The following is a 16,995-nucleotide window of genomic DNA, read 5'->3' on the forward strand; positions in this document are numbered from 1 at the left end:
TATGATGATACCAGGTAAACATAAAATACAAGGAAAGTAGAAAAATTGCCCAGATTTATCATGGAAATTAGAAGTTAGACAATCGCTTATTTCCCTTTATTTAATCAATGGTCAGATTTTATTGAATAGATGCCTTTATTCCTTACCATGATACCTATATTTCAAGCTTATATTCACATGCATATATTCAGGTTGTCTGATAAACAGCAAAACGAGGAATCGTTTTTATTGTACAGTTGAAAGACTATTGTTCTTCCTAAATCTTACTAAGTTAAAATTTTGAACTATACACGAGAAAAGTAGTTATCTCACTTGTTTACACTGTAATATGTTTTTGTTTTGTTCCTGTGTTTCTGTCTCATTTATTTGTATGTTGGAGACCTATGATAGATTCTTACCTTTTCCATGAGACACTTCAATGGTCCACGTGCAGTTTAGAGAGTTTGGATAAAAATCTGGAAACCCAGGAGAAAGGACTGTTCCACTCTTCCCTTGGATGTAGCCTCCACATAGAGCTTCAAATAATAAAGAGAGATGATTATAGCACTAAAGTTTCACAATGATTGCCAGAACAAAATACTGGTTAAATGCCATGGAATTTGCACAAGGATTAACAGATCTTATGTCATATCCAAGAAAAATCAAGCAAAACCTGAGCTTTATGTTACTTGCAAATATAATATGCTAGTTCATATGTAGGCATCTTAACCACTACAAAACCGTGACAACATAACACAGAATAAGGCACAGCAGGAGAGCTGGAACCTGCATTAGGAAGCCTCAGAATTGCAGAAATAGTGCAGGTTTGCACTCCTGAGAGCTGCTGGTCTTCTTAGCAGCACTTCATTGAGTTCAAATCCCCTCAACAAACCATGCCGTGTTCAAACACTCACTTCAGAACTCATTTTGGAAGAAGAGAAGAGAAAGTTTTATGTAATCATTTCAATGGGAAAGTGGCAACAATTAGGATGTCTGCAGAATATGGGAGCTTAAGTGTTCAACTCTGATGTCAGAAAGTTATGAGTTCAAATGCCGGCTTAGCTTCTCACTAGCTCTGTGATCTCTGGTAAGTCTCTTAATCCTTTACATTTCTCCCATCTTGAAAATAGAAATTATGATAAAATCCATCTCATGGATAGGTGTTTGCAATGACTGCCATTGTAGAACACAGTTTACAGGGTGCAGTAGATACTAAATGATTAAAATGGTACCTACTGATAGGTACTGATCAAAATATTACCTACTGAGAGTTGCTAACAGGAATTCAATTCTGAAGATATCAATAATTTAACATTTTGAATAGATTCCATATACCCTAATTTTACAGACATCAAGAGGAGAATATTGACATGTTCCCGCCAACTTTCTTCTTTTATTTCATATCTTAAGACCTCTCAAGCTATCCTATGAATGGAAGCACTGAACTGAAAAAGAATAAAAGGAAATGGAGTCACCAGAGCCGGAGGGTAGAGGCAGGAAAGGCAATTGCCGTTCATGCTCTGCAAACAAACAGCCATGTGTCTTGAGAGTCACCAAGTGCTCCGGGTGACTCTTCTTCTCCTGGAACCTCTCCATCTGCAGTTGTGAGGCCTATGGATGTCACCAGCTCAGAACTCGAGACCAGGCTGCCCACCCTCACTGCAGCACCTCCACTGTGATGGTGAAGGTTATGTGCCAGCATGACTGGGCTAAGGGCTGCCCAGATAGCTGGTAAGAGGCTGGGCATGTCTGTGAGGGTGCTGCTAGGAGAGATTAGCATTTGAATCAGTGGACTGAGTGAAGATTTGCTTTCACCGATGTGAACTGGCATCATTCAATCTGCTGAGGGCTTGAACTGAATAAAAAGGCAGAGAAAAGGCCGGGCACGGTAGCTCACACCTGTAATCCCAGCACTTTGGGAAGCTGAGGCAGGTGGATCACCTGAGGTCAGGAGTTCAAGACCAGCCTGGCCAGTGTGGCGAAACCTCATGTTTATCAAAAATACAAATAATTAGCCAGGCATAGTGGCGGAAGCCTATAATTCCAGCTATTCAGAAGGCTGAGGCAGGAAAATCACTTGAACCCGGGATGCGGAGGTTGCAGTGAGCTGAGATCACACCATTGCACTCCAGCCTGGGGCAGCAAGAGTGGAACTCCATCAAAAAAAAAAAAAAGGCAGAGTAAAGAAAAATTTTATCTTTTCTTGAGTTGGGACATCTATCTTCTCTTGACCCTGACTTCAGAGCTCCTGGTTCTTGAACCATCAGACCCAGGACATACACCTTCAGCTCCCCTGGTTCCCAGGTCTTCAGTCTCAGACTTCATTATGCCAGTGGCTTTTCCAGGTGTCTAGCTTGCAGAGGGCAGATCTTGGGACTTTTTGGCCTCCCAAACACATGAGCCAATTCCCACAGTAAATCCTGATTCTATTTCTCTGGAGCACACTGACTAATACATCCACTTACTAGTTAGTAACACGTGGAAGGTTCTCTACTGCTCTGTGTTTCCATAGCCTCACATGTAAAAGGGGGCAAAAATCACAGCTCGTTCCTGCTTGCTGAAGAATGAAATAAGTGAATACATGTAAGGAGCTCACAATAGTGTCTCACAAGTGAAACATCACTCAGTGTCACAATTTACTATGCATTTCACAAGATTCCTTTGCTTTTTTTTTTAACATGTCCACATTCTGTGCATGTATGTATTTATACTTCCTTTCTTAAACTAGGTAAGATGAACTATCATGAATTAAATGATACTCAGAATAACTTCTTCCAATTAGTATGATCATTCTGAGTTATGTTTTATAAAAGCCTCTTCCACAAATAATATTCACAAAAGAATTAGATAATCTGTGAAAGATGTGACAAGCCTCATCATGCTCACTAACCATGCATCTTAGGGGAACAAATCATCTCCTTTAATATGTAAACCTCATGGGAAGCATGATATAAAAATCAGCAAGAGAGAAAATTTTTAAAATAAGTTCTAGAATATTTTAAGAATTTCTCATGGAATTTTTGCATCTTAAGATTGCAGTGACTCCACATTTCACTGTGAAAGAAGTAACATTATACATCCCACTTGAAATTAATGTATTTGACAAATAGTTATTGGGCACCTGCTATTGAGCAGGCCCTGCCCCCAGCATCAGGGATGATTAATAATAAGAGAGATAAAATAGCTGCCCTTGTAAAGTATGCATTCTAGTTGGAAAAGACAGGATAAAACCTGTAACAACATAAAAGGCAGATGATATACAATATTGGGAGATGACACATGACTGTGAAGAAAATTAAGAAAGAGGGATGGGATAGTGTGAGGCTTGTGGGTGGCCAGGGGTGCCGTACTTAGGAAGTGGTCTATAAATAAGGACTTGAGAGAGACAAAGGAAACACTGAATACCTGGGGAACAATTTGGGTAGAGAGAAAGTGGCTAGGACCAGGGCTCAAGCTACAGTGGAGCTGCAGGAGTAGGGAACAGAAAGGACACCGCTGTGGCTGGTGGGTCCTGGTAAGGGTTGGAGGTTTCTTTCAGTGACATCATGGGGCACTGGACGGCCCTGCCTAGAAAAGGATGCGATCTCATGACCTACCTGGGTAAGCCCTGCTCCTGAGGCTGTGCTGAGAGAATACACAGCGGTGAAGGGAAGAAGGTGGTCAGGACCCCGAACCAGGGCATTGGCAGCAAGATGGGAAGACATGGTCTGAACCTGCCTGTGTCCTGAAGGTGCAGCCAGTGGGACTTTCTTCTCAATGGGATATGGGCATTACGATAAAAAAGGAGGAGCTGGGGGTGATTGTGAGGTCACAACCTGAGTGTGAAATAACTACAGGCGAAGAAGATCTCAGGAAAATCAGGTCATGAGAGTAAGGCAGGCATTCAGCTTTGGATACCAAAGCTCCATGTCTGCTGGGCTTGCGTGTAGAATGGCTGACATTGCAACAGGACACGTAGGTCTGGCGGCCACGGAAGAGGGTTGAGCAAGGGATAGAAGGGAGACCACAACTATGTGAGATCACCAGTGCAGTGAACGTAGAAATAAGCTTCCACAGAGGGAACTGATGCCAGCGTACCGTGTGGTGGGAAAAAAACCAGCAGAGGACGGAGGAGTCCTGAATTCAGAAGCTTTCGATTCGTAACTTTTCACTGGTCTATGAACGGATTGGTGTGAATTGATGCAATAATTTCTCAAATTTTTATGAAGACATCCACCATAATGAATGTAAAACATTTTATGTAAAACTGAGATATCTTATATCCAAAGCTACTTGTCAGTGGTCTTTGTCCCCAGATCTGCATATGTTATATAAACTGATAAAATTAATTCATATCCAACTATATTTAACAGTATAAAAACAATCCATCTTTATTTTATCCTCTGTCTTCATATCATCTAGAAAAGTTACTTGGTCATCTATTGGGGAAAAATCTAGGAGGGAATGTGCTCTGCTATCTTTTTGATGTTTTCCATCCATACCGCACGGAACCTGGAAATCACTAACTAGCCCCACCATGCTGCCATTAGGAGAAAGTCAGACAGAAAGTTAGAGATAAAGCTGCTCTCAGGCTCGTTTAGATATATATGGGTGCAAACACAACGTAGTCCAATTCACATATCATGAAGACTTTACCTAAAAATAATTCTGTCCACAAATCCTATAATATTTTTCAGGAGAAGGAAATTTGATGTATGGAGAATTGAATTGGTATTCTCACCTAAAATTAAAGTGAGGAGCTGAGAGAATAAAATGAAGTACCTGAATTACATTTTAGTGTCTATACAGGTTATGGCTATATACATATGTAGACATGTCTACATTCCCTTAGCAGAGCTACAAATATAGCTGCCCATAATTTGAATTACATTAATCTGTTTCTTCATGCATGGTAGATCTTTTTCTGAGTAGCTGTAAAAGACACAGTAAAATTTTACTGTTGCTGTCCTTAATGCTATAATTTCTTGAGTTTTACCTTTCTATTTATGTAACCTACCCAACATCAAGGATGCAGGTATGTTATATCAGAAATCTTTGGGATGGAGGACTAAGATATGCAGAAATCATTGAAGAACAAAAGAGGAGACATATGTTGTGATATTTTCCTGGCTGAGTTGAAGTAAAGCATCCAACTTTTTCTTTTTTTTTTTTTGAGATGGAGACTTGCTTCTTTGCCCAGGCTGGAGTGCAGTGGTGAGATCTTGGCTCACTGTAACCTCTGCCTCCCGGGTTCAAGCAATTCTCCTGCCTCAGCCTCCCCAATAGCTGGGATTACAGGCATATGCCACCATGGCCAGCTAATTTTTTGTATTTTTAGTAGAGATGGGGTTTCACCTTGTTGGCCAGGCTAGTCTCGAACTCCTGACGTCAAGTGATCTACCTGCCCCGCCTCAGCCTTCCAAAGTGCTGGGATTACAGGTGTGAGCCACCATGCCCGACCCATCCACCTGTTTTTCAAATTCTGTCTTTTGTCCTCTGCTTTTATTCATTCATCCATCCAATCCTGCATTTAGAGTTACTTATTAAGAAACATACTACTGTTTCCAAACATTCGTTGATGCTTCTGGGCATAGAACAATGAATAAGACAGACAAGTCCCTATTTTTCCAAAGTTTACATTCTAATGGGGAAGGCAAATAACTTAGTTTTAAAACTCCAGATAACTAGGTCTGATTTATTCTAAGAACAAGAATATTAACTTGTTCTCTAAACTCAATGGAGATCTAGCTGATCAGAGTATGATGGACATGCTGGTGAATCAACAAAGTGATGAATGCACATCCTGGCAAATGTCCACTCCCAGGATGGTGAGTATGGAGTAAGTGATACAAGATTGGAGGAAATGCAGAAGATCAGAAGCAGTCCTATGTTAGCAGGCTGCCCTGAGACAGGCTGTCTGCTGAGGTTTCTCTGCCAACTCATTCCAGGATCCTGCGGCTTCCTACTGATGTTCATGGCAAAGCACACAGCCCTCTGAGGATTCTTTAGTTATTTATTGTCTTCCCACCACCCCCACCACCCCGTCACTTCCCCAGACCCTGCCAAAGTCTTCTAATAAATGGAAGTTTGCAGAGTCCGTTATTGTTGCCTGAAAGTCAGAAATTGAATTCAACAAGTTTATGGGTGGGAGGAAGGCCGCAGCTGAAGCACGCAGACAATTTCACAGGCAACAGTGATCTCCGTGTTAGAGAGGGTGGTGGGAAAAAGAGGAGCCGGTGATGATAAACCTGCTAGCTCCCTGGAAGGTGACATTCACCTCCACAGTGCCCAGCTGTAACTTGAAACCTGATAGCTTCCACATGTGCATGTTAAACACTGACATCGTTCTCCAACTGTGTTGAATTTCCTACTGTTGGCTAGGTTTCTCGGGATGTCACCTTGGAGTCACCTCTCTCTCCTAAACTCCTGTATCCTCCTAGTGACTCTTCTATCTACTCCCCACTTTCACTTTCTTCAACTGGTGTGTTTCAGGTCATTTTTGTCTCATCAATTGTCTAGCCTCTGCATGTCTGCCTCTTCCTCAAAGAGATCCACCTGTGAAAGCACAGCCTTGGGCCTGATCTGTTTCCATCTTTTCTCTCTTTTTCCATCATTTTCTTGTTCTCCTGAAACCACAAATACAGTTCTATTTGAAGCCAGACTTAATGAGTTACTTTCCACTTCAATAATATTCATAGACTCTCCATGCCCTACAGAAGTCATTGATTTTATTCATATATTTATTTATATGAATATATTAAATATATTCTTATGAATAAATATGTTGTTCACATATTTATTTATAATAGAAACATTCTACCAAAAGGAATCTTGTGCAGAAACCCCCAGTAGGAAGGAGGGGAGTAAATTAGGGCAGTCCAGTTGCACAGGAGAGATTCTAATCCTGATGACCATCCCCCATCTCACCCTCAGAAAAACCCTGGGGTCCTCACAGTGGGATTGCTGGACACTGCAGCATGAATCTCTGACTATTGCCATAGACCAGCACTCAAGGCATTTGATCATCATCTACCTTCAGTGATTAATTCACACACCTCAATCCTCCAGGCCTCTTTTGTTCTCTCTGCACCTCAGTTTATAACCATTTCTTCATGTTGAAACATGTCCCTTCCTCTCAACCTCCATCTTAAAGACGTATCTCCAAAATTGCCTCCAAGCTTTCAATATCCCAAATTGGAACTCTTTTTCTCCAACTTCTTTATCTTCAACCACTTTTCTGTGTCTAATATAGCACTTACTTCATGGTGTGATTTTTAAAAATGTCTTTCCTCTTGCTATGCTGATAGATTTTAAACTTCTGTGTGATTGCAAATACAGCAGGTTCTCAATAAATGCTTGTGGAGAGAGTAAACAGTTTGCAAAAATACTTATTTAATAAAAAAATTTCTTTTTTTGACAATATAAAAATATTTTAATAACATAATTACTATTGAAATATTAAGAAATAGAGTAAACTAATTGCCTGCAAATATGGATGAAAAGTGTAACCAGCGTCTGGTAACCAATAAAATTTTTTCAAATGCCGAGAACAACAAATTTGTCTGAAAACATATTTGAATTGGGAAGGAAAGCATTGATTATATCTCATGATAACACAGACTTGTTTTTAAAGCTTTCTATTAATAAATTTTTTCTACAGAGCATATATCTTATTCATAATGAAAAAGATAATTAAAATTTAAAATGTTAAATATAAAATATTCATATTTATCATGTTACCTCCCATTCTCAGTGAAAAATGTGCAGTTGAACTACTTGCATGATTCTAAATAAACTCTTTTTTTGTTAAAACAATCTTTATTTTTTAATTAAAAAAAATTTCAAAGTTTTCTTGCGTTTGTCTTTCACAAAATTAAAGGACAATTTATCCCAATGTTCATTTCTTTAGCACTTGAATGTGTGAAAGAGTAACGTTAAAAACACACTGAACTGATGCTATGCACCCAGCACAGACACCGAGTTTATCGTGTTTCATGTTGATATAGAATATTATAATTATCATTTTTCTTTTCTGAAAGCTATGAATGTTTAAAGGTTTAAATATCCTACTTATGTAGCTTTTGTTGCAAGAAAAACCCATGGGGTTTAAGAGATTGCTTAAGATTTAAAGGGTAATGAGAACAAGTCTTGTGGTTGGATGAAAACTATCAAACATGACTGACTAAAACTCTCGTATCAAACTCTAACATCACCCAAAATTTGTAGATTTAGCTTTTTCTTTGTGGAGACAGAGTCTTGCTCTATTGTCCAGGCTGTAGTGCAGTGGTGTGATCTTGGCTTACTGCAGCCTTGACCTCCTGGGCTCAAGCGATCCCCCTGCCTCAGCGTCCTGAAGAGCTGGGACTACAGGTACATGCCAACACCCCCAGCTAATTTTTGTGTTTTTTTGTGGAAATGGGGTTTTACTATGTTGCCCAGGCTGGCCTCGAACTCCTGGGCCTCAGCAATCTAACTACCTCAGCCTCCCAATGTGCTAGGATTACAGGCATGAGCCACCACGCCTGGCTTATTAATAGATTTTTACCATAATTTCTTTATACTCTGAAACATGTTCCAGTGCTGCAAATTATAGTCATGCTATTGATTCCTTTGAAAGGTTTAAATCTCAAATTTACATGCATTTATATCGGTAGACAATAAAGAAACAAAATGAGTAAGGTAAGTGTACTTTTATTTTCTATGAAAAAACCACCCATATAACTGGCATCCCTATAGCATCTCAATTCCTGTACTGCAAAACCTATTGGCTCTTTTTGGTCTATTCCCACTCCGTTTCTCCTAAATCATTTTCCTATTGATCCTCCACTCAGTTTCCATTAAACCTACTTTGCTAAACCTCCAGGAATTCTTACTGTACCGCACCTATCAACTCCTCGTAATTTTGCTCATATCCTGGGATGCCTGTTCACATGCTGGCTACTTCGGGAAATCCTACCCAAAACGGAAACACCAGCTTAAGGGCTGTACTTTCCATGGATTTTTCCTCAGTTACTACTCCCTGGGAGCTTAAAATCAAACTGAACAGACTGTATTGAGTATGTATAATGTATAAGTCTAAGATGTATTCAATATAAGTTGTAAACACATGTTATATTATCTCTCTCTCTTTCTATCTAACTTTATGGAGCTGAATATTAAAAGAATTGAGGTCAGAAAAGTCAGTGCTGTCATGGCCTGGAGCAATTCCAGAGGAATGCTCATCAAGGCTGAGTGTGACCTGGTCTTGGAGGTTGAAAATGATTTAAATAATGCAATATGTAAGGATGAAGAAGGGTATTGAATATTGGATGTGTTTGATTGTTGGTGAGAAGACAACAAGACATTCAATTAATAAGTTTTATTTTCTAGGTCACCTGCTGGGTAGAGTAGAAAATAGTCCTGGCTAAACCAGGAAGAAGTCGAATCCCTGAATAGACAAAAACAAGTTCTGAAATTGAAGCAGTAATTAATAGCCTACCAACCAAAAGAAGCCCAGGACCAGGTGGATTCACAGTCGAATTCTATCAGAAGTACAAAGAGGAGCTGGTACCATTCCTTCTGAAACTATTTCAAACAATAAAAAAGAGGGACTCCTCCCTAACTCACTTTATGAAGGCAGCATCATCCTGATACCAAAACCTGGCAGAGGCACAGCAAAAAAAGAAAATTTCAGGCCAATATCCCTGATGAACACCAATGTGAAAATCCTCGATAAAATTCTGGCAAACCAATTCCAGCAGCACATCAAAAAGCTTATCCACCATGATCAAGTCAGCTTCATCCCTGGGATGCAAGGCTAGTTCCATATATGCAAATCAGTAAATGTAATCCATCACTTAAACAGAACCAATGACAAAAACTACATGATTATCTCAATAGATGAAGAAAAGGCTTTCAATAAACTTCAACACCCCTTCATGCTGAAAACTCAATAAACTAGGTAGTGATGGAACGTATCTCAAAATAATGAGCTATTTATGACAAACCCACAGCCAATATCATGCTGAATGGGCAAGAGCTGGAAGCATTCCCTTTGAAAACTGGCAAAAGACAAGGATGCCCTTTCTCACCACTCCTATTCAACATAGTATTGGCAGTTCTGGCCAGGGTACTCAGGCAAGAGAAAGAAAGAAAAGGCATTCAAATAGGAAGAGATGAAGTCAAATTGTCTCTGTTTGGAGATGACATGATTGTATATTTAGAAAACCCCATTTTCTCAGCTCAAAATCTCCTTAAGCTGATAAACAACTTCAGCAAAGTCTCAGGATACAATATCAATGTGCAAAAAGCACAAGCATTCCTATACATAAATAATAGACAGCCAAATCAAGAGTGAACTCCCATTCACAATTGCTACAAAGAGAATAACATGCTTAGGAATACAACTTACAAGGGATGTGAAGGATCTCTTCAAGGAGAACTACAAACCACTGCTCAAGGAAATAAGAGAGGACACAAACAAATGAAAAAACATTCCATGCTCATGGATAGGAAGAATCAATATTGTGAAAATGGCCATAATGCCCAAGGTAATTTATAGATTCAATTCTATCCTCATCAAGCTACCATTGACTTTCTTCATAGAATTAGAAAAAACTACTTTAAATTTCATATGGAACCAAAAAAGAGCCCATATAGCCAAAAGAATCCTAAGCAAAAAGAACAAAGTTGGAGGCATCGTACTACCTGGCTTCAAACGATACTACAAGGCTATAGTAACAAAAACAGCATGATACTGGTACCAAAGCAGATATATAGACCAATGGAACAGAACAGAGGTCTCTGAAATAACACCACATATCTACAACCAACTGACCTTTGACAAACATGATAAAAACAAGCAATGGGGAAAGGATTCCCTATTTAATAAATGGTGTTGGGAAAACTGGCTAGCCATATGCAGAAAACTGAGACTGGACCCCTTCCTTACAGTTTACACAAAAATTAACTCAAGATGGATTAAAGACTTAAACATAAGACCTAAAACCATAAAAACCCTAAAAGAAAACCTAAGCAATACAATTCAGGACATAGGCATGGGCAAAGACTTCACGACTAAAACACCAAAAAACAATGGCAACAGAATCCAAAATAGACAAATGGGATATAATTAAACTAAGGAGCTTCTGCACTACAAAACAAACTACCATCAGAGTGAAAAGGCAACCTACAGAATGGGAGAAAAATTTTGCAATCTATCCATCTGACAAAGGGCTAATACCCAGAATCTACAAAGAACTTGAACAAATTTACAAGAAAAAACAACCCCATCAAAAAGTGGGTGAAGGATATGAACAGACACTTCTCTAAAGAAGACATTTATGCAGCCAACAAACATAAGAAAAAAAGCTCATCATCGCTGGTCATTAGGGAAATGCAAATCCAAACCACAGTGAGACACAATCTCACACCAGTTAGAAAGGGGATCACTGAAAAGTCAGGAAACAACAGATGCTGGAGAGGCTGTGGAGAAATAGGAACACTTTTACACTGTTGGTGGGAGTGTAAATTAGTTCAACTATTGTGGAAGACAGTGTGGTGATTCCTCAAGGATCTAGAACCAGAAATACCATTTGACCCAGCAATCCCATTACTGGGTATATACCCAAAGTATTATAAATCATTCTACTATAAAGACATATGCACACATATGTTTACTGCAGCCCTGTTCACAATAGCAAGGACTTGGAACAAACCCAAATGTCCATCAATGATAGACTGGATGAAGAAAATGTGGCACATATACACTATGGAATACTATGCAGCCACAAAAAAGGATTTCATGTCCTTTGCAGGGACATGGATGAATCTGGAAACCATCATTGTCAGTAAACTAACATAGGAATACAACACCAAACACCGCATGTTCTCATTCATAAGCGGGAGTTGAACAATGAGAACACATGGACACAGGCCGGGAAACATCACACACTGGGTCCTGCTCAGGGAATGCAGGGCTAGGGGAGGGATAGCATTAGAAGAAATACCTAATGTAGATGATGGGTTGATGGGTGCAGCAAACCACCATAGCATGTGTATACCTATGTAACGGACCTGCACAATCTGCACATGTCTCCCAGAACTTAAAGTATAATGAAAAAAAAGTTTTGGTTAGATAGCAAAATATTTTAAAAGTAAATTACCAATGCTCAAAGAAGAATTTGGGGATGGTATTTGAATGCACAGGTATGTGAGTAAGTTGTTTTGAGAAAAACCTCACTTAAAATCAAAATTATGTATCTCAAATGAGTCAGGCAAAGTCTCTTGCTTGGGTATGTCAGTTTTCATTACCAGATCAAGAGCACAGGTAATTCAATGACTGTGCTATGATGAACCAGGTGCCTTCATCCATCACTTTACAGAGTACTACAACTTTTCAGTCTTTACAGGTATGACTAAAATGTCTGCAAGTAAAACAACTTGACAAGCCCCATGTGGGCACTTGTTCAACAGATCTACCCCACATGAAAAGAAAAAAGAGAACAGCTTAACACATCCCATTTTAAAATTCTATTTTTGCCCATAGTCCAAATGAACAAAAATAAATTATTAAAAATGCACGGTATTGTCCAAGAAAGCCATATGTGTTTGCATGGCACGTAAACATTCAGGTAAAATTATTGATATGATTAACTTATTCTATTGCAAATTTAGGGTGAGTAATTTAATAAAATATCAAACAGATTCAAGTTCAGTTACACATGAAGAAAACTTGAATATTTTAAGGGTTATCATTCTTAGTGCAAATATTTTTAATATAGAACCCAAAAATATGACAAATATTTGCATTGTCTATATGACATACTTGAATTTTACAAAATTATAATTAGCCAGTAGTTATCATCCTTCTGACACTAAAAATTATACAGACAAATGTAGTTCATTTATTTTTCATTACTAGAGCTCTAATTACAAAAATAAAACTCAGTAACATAAATTCAAATAATACCAAAAAATGTAGAGTGAAAAATCAAAAGTCTCACTGCTCCCACGCTATAGCCTAGTTATCTCTGAAGAGGAAAGCATGAGAGTTACAATTTTAGAATGTCTATTTTCAGTCAATTTCTATGCAATTCTGTGTGTCCTTGCAATTACATATATCTATGCAGTACATGCATATACACAACATGCATTGTTCTATTACCTCTTATTTTTTCCTTTAAAAAGAATATATCAGGCTGGGTGCGGCGGCTCACACCTGTAATTCCAGCACTTTGGGAGGCCAAAGCAGGCGGATCATCTGAGGTCAGGAGTTCGAGAACAGCCTGGCCAACATGGCGAAACCCTGTCTCTACTAAAAAATACAAAAATTAGCTGGACATGGTGGCAGGAGCCTGTAATCCCAGCTACTCGGGAGGCTGAGGCAGGATAATCGCTTGAACCTGGGAGGCAGAGGTTGTAGTGAGCCGAGATGCTGTCACTGCGCTCCAGCAGGAAAGTTATGATTTATTTGCATTCTTCTGATTCCTAATCAGCACTGGAATATTTTTTAAAGTTTATTGGGTTAGGGTTATTGTAATAACTAATAACTAAAGTTATTAGAATGCTAATAATAAATATATATTATTAGTATTATATCTATCTATATCTGTATCTATATATAGAGATAAAATGTATCTGCATAGCTCATAGATCTGTTGGCTTATTAGTGTTGCTTTTCTTCTCTCTTCCAGTTGCAGAATATGATTATTTCATGTGTATATTATGTGGAGAATGCAACTATTTTTGGTTGTCTGACCCTTTATTTTACATTTTTAACAGAATAACTTTTAGTTTGCATATAGCAAAATTGATCAGTGTTTTTTCATGTACTTTTTCTGGATTTCTATAGAAGTTTTTTGAAGATTTAAAAATGAAGATTTCTCAAAAAAAAAAAAAAAGCAAATGACAAAGAAAACATGATGCTCACAGGCATGGCCACTTTTGCTGTGACAAAGTCAGCAGAGCACTGAGAGGAGAAATAGGATCTCAAATATCAATGACGCCAGTGCATCTGGATAGCCAGATTGGAGAAGAAATGGATCTGGACACTATATCATTCCTTACCACAAATTTTTAGATGGATTGAAGTTATAAATTTAAAAGATAAACATAAGTTTTTACTTTTAGGGGTTATTGATCATGGTGATGGTTTCATAGATGTTCATATGTATCACAAATCACATCAAATTGTTCACATTAAACATATGCAGTTTACTGCATTTCAGTCATACTTCGATAAAGCTGTAAAAGTGTTTCAAGTTTTTAGGAGAGAACAACAGAATGTCCTCATTACTCTGAGTGGAGGGAAGCCTTCTACAACACTAGAAAAACCTCATGCACGAATGAAAACAGTGAAACATGGGACTATTTTAAAATTAAAAACTTCTATTCATCAAAATGATGCCAATAAGAGAAGAACAACTCCAGAATAAAAGATTTACAATGCGTAGATCAAAGGAACTGTATCTAAATATTTACACAACACCTATAATTCAGTAAGATAAAGGCATGCGACACAATAGACATGGAAGCAAAGAAAGAGATCTTTATAAGAGATGATACGTCAATGTCCAATAAATATACAAAAATGTGCTCAGAACAACTGAAATGTTAGCAAACAGTAGAATGAAATAAAAAAGTTTGATATGTTTATGCAATAATATTAGATGATGAGAAGCAGCGAAATACAGCTAAGTGCCATAATATGGATGGAGCTCACAAACTTAAGGTTGGAGGAAAGAAGCTGGACAAACAGTACCTTACCTGGATCATTTCATTTATTTACATAACTACTAGTGCCAGACAATTAAGGTTCAACCCTGGGAGGCAGTGGCTGGGCGAGGCTGTGAAAGGGAAGAAGTGTGGAGTCCTGGAAAAGTTCATTTAGTGAACTATACGGTCTTGAGCTGACAGGGACATGTTTACTGTGGGAAATGCATTGAGCTACACACTTACACTTGTACAAATAAACATATAGACATCTTTAAAAAATGGTTGTCTGAGAGAGATTCTGTATTTTCACATAGTAATTTTAAGTTTTGAATCTTTATATCTTAATCAATGTGGAACTTATTTTGTGTACATTTTTAAACATTTTAAAATCAAATCAGGTATCCAATCTGAGCAACATTATGTGTTAATAGGATATCCCTTGTCTACAAAATGGAATAATTTTATTATAAATTAAGTTTCTGTACAGACAAAGATCTGTTACTAGAATCCTTATGCTATTGCACTAATATATTTGTGTATTTCCATACCAATTCCACATTGTTCGGTTTATCATTAGTTTTTCATATGCTTTGATACAACACGGGACAGTCCTTCCTTATTACTCTCAAAAATATATTTCTTATCCATTTGGAGCATTTCTCTTCCAAATTAATTTTTGAATATTTGCAAATTGCTATTTATATATTGCTATATATATATAAAAATTAATATATATGCTATTTATATATAAATATATAATATATCAATACATAATATTTATATAAATTGTATATAAATTAACATATATGGTATTTATAAATATATATGATTATATAAAAATAGCATTATATTATATATGCTATTTTATATATGTTATATATGCTATTATATATTATATATTATATATATTATATATGTTATTTATAAATATATAATACAAAATATATAATATACTAGTATATTATATAAAATTATATATATTATATATAATTTTATATATAAATTTTATATATACAATTTTATATATAATTTTATATATAAAAATATATAAAATTATATATATTATATATATTATAAAATCTATAATATACTAGTATATTATATACTAGTATATAATATACTAGTATATAATATAAAATATGTAATATACAAATATATAAAATATATAATATACAATTATATAAAATATATAATATACAATTATAAAAAATATATAATATGTAAATATATAATATAAAATATATAATATGCAATATATAATATGTAAATATATAATATACAATATATAATATGTAAATATATAATATACAATATATAATATGTAAATATATAATATACAATGTATAATATGTAAATATATAATATACAATGTATAATATGTAAATATATAATATACAATATATAATATGTAAATATATAATATACAATATATAATATGTAAATATATTATATACAATATATAATATGTAAATATATTATATACAATATATAATATATAAATATATAAAATACATAATATATAAACATATTATATAAAATACATAATATATAAACATATTATATAAAATACATAATATATGAACATATATAAAATATATAATATATGAACATATTATGTAAAATATATAATATATGAACATATTATATGAAATATATAATATATGAACATATTATATGAAATATATAATATATGAACATATTATATGAAATATATAATATATGAACATATTATATGAAATATATAATATATGAACATATTATATGAAATATATAATATATGAACATATTATATGAAATATATAATATATGAACATATTATATGAAATATATAATATATGAACATATTATATGAAATATATAATATATAAATATATAAAAATATAAATATATAAATAGAAATGTAAAGGCATATACATATATATGCATATCTATGAATACATATGTATGTATATATACGAATGTATGAATATGTATGTATGTATGTATATAGGTCTTTACATTTCTTGCTAGATATATTATTCCTGGATAATTTTTTTGTGTTTTTGTTTGACCCTACTTGTTTTTATTATATTTCTAATAAGTTATATCCTATGCGGAAATCTATTGCCAGGTTATCCTGAATGCAGCCACCTACTGAACTCATTATTGCTAAAAGTCAACTATCTTCTCTTTATAATATTTCTAATTCATATCATTTTCATGTACTTTTGCATTTGTTAGGATCTTCAGAGCAATGATACACAATAGTTCTAAAACCAAGGAGTATATCCTGTTCTTGACTTTCTTGACTTTCAAGGGACTTTTTATAATAGTTTACTATTAATTATGGTGTTTTCTGTAGGC

At 35.7% G+C, this 16,995-nt stretch overlaps 1 protein-coding gene across 1 annotated transcript in view; it reads right to left on the reverse strand.

The window, feature by feature from the left end:
- The window catches only part of CSMD1 (CUB and Sushi multiple domains 1), a 2,063,616-nt gene that overhangs the window by 430,593 nt on the left and 1,616,028 nt on the right, over nt 1-16,995 (reverse strand). The window contains exon 19 of the mRNA XM_024251429.3: nt 399-515. Coding sequence (XP_024107197.3) covers nt 399-515 — 117 coding nt within the window. The remainder of the gene's footprint in view (nt 1-398; nt 516-16,995) is intronic.

The sequence above is a fragment of the Pongo abelii genome, chromosome 7 (genome assembly GCF_028885655.2).
Source record: "Pongo abelii isolate AG06213 chromosome 7, NHGRI_mPonAbe1-v2.0_pri, whole genome shotgun sequence".
Classification (NCBI taxonomy): Eukaryota; Metazoa; Chordata; class Mammalia; order Primates; family Hominidae; genus Pongo; species Pongo abelii.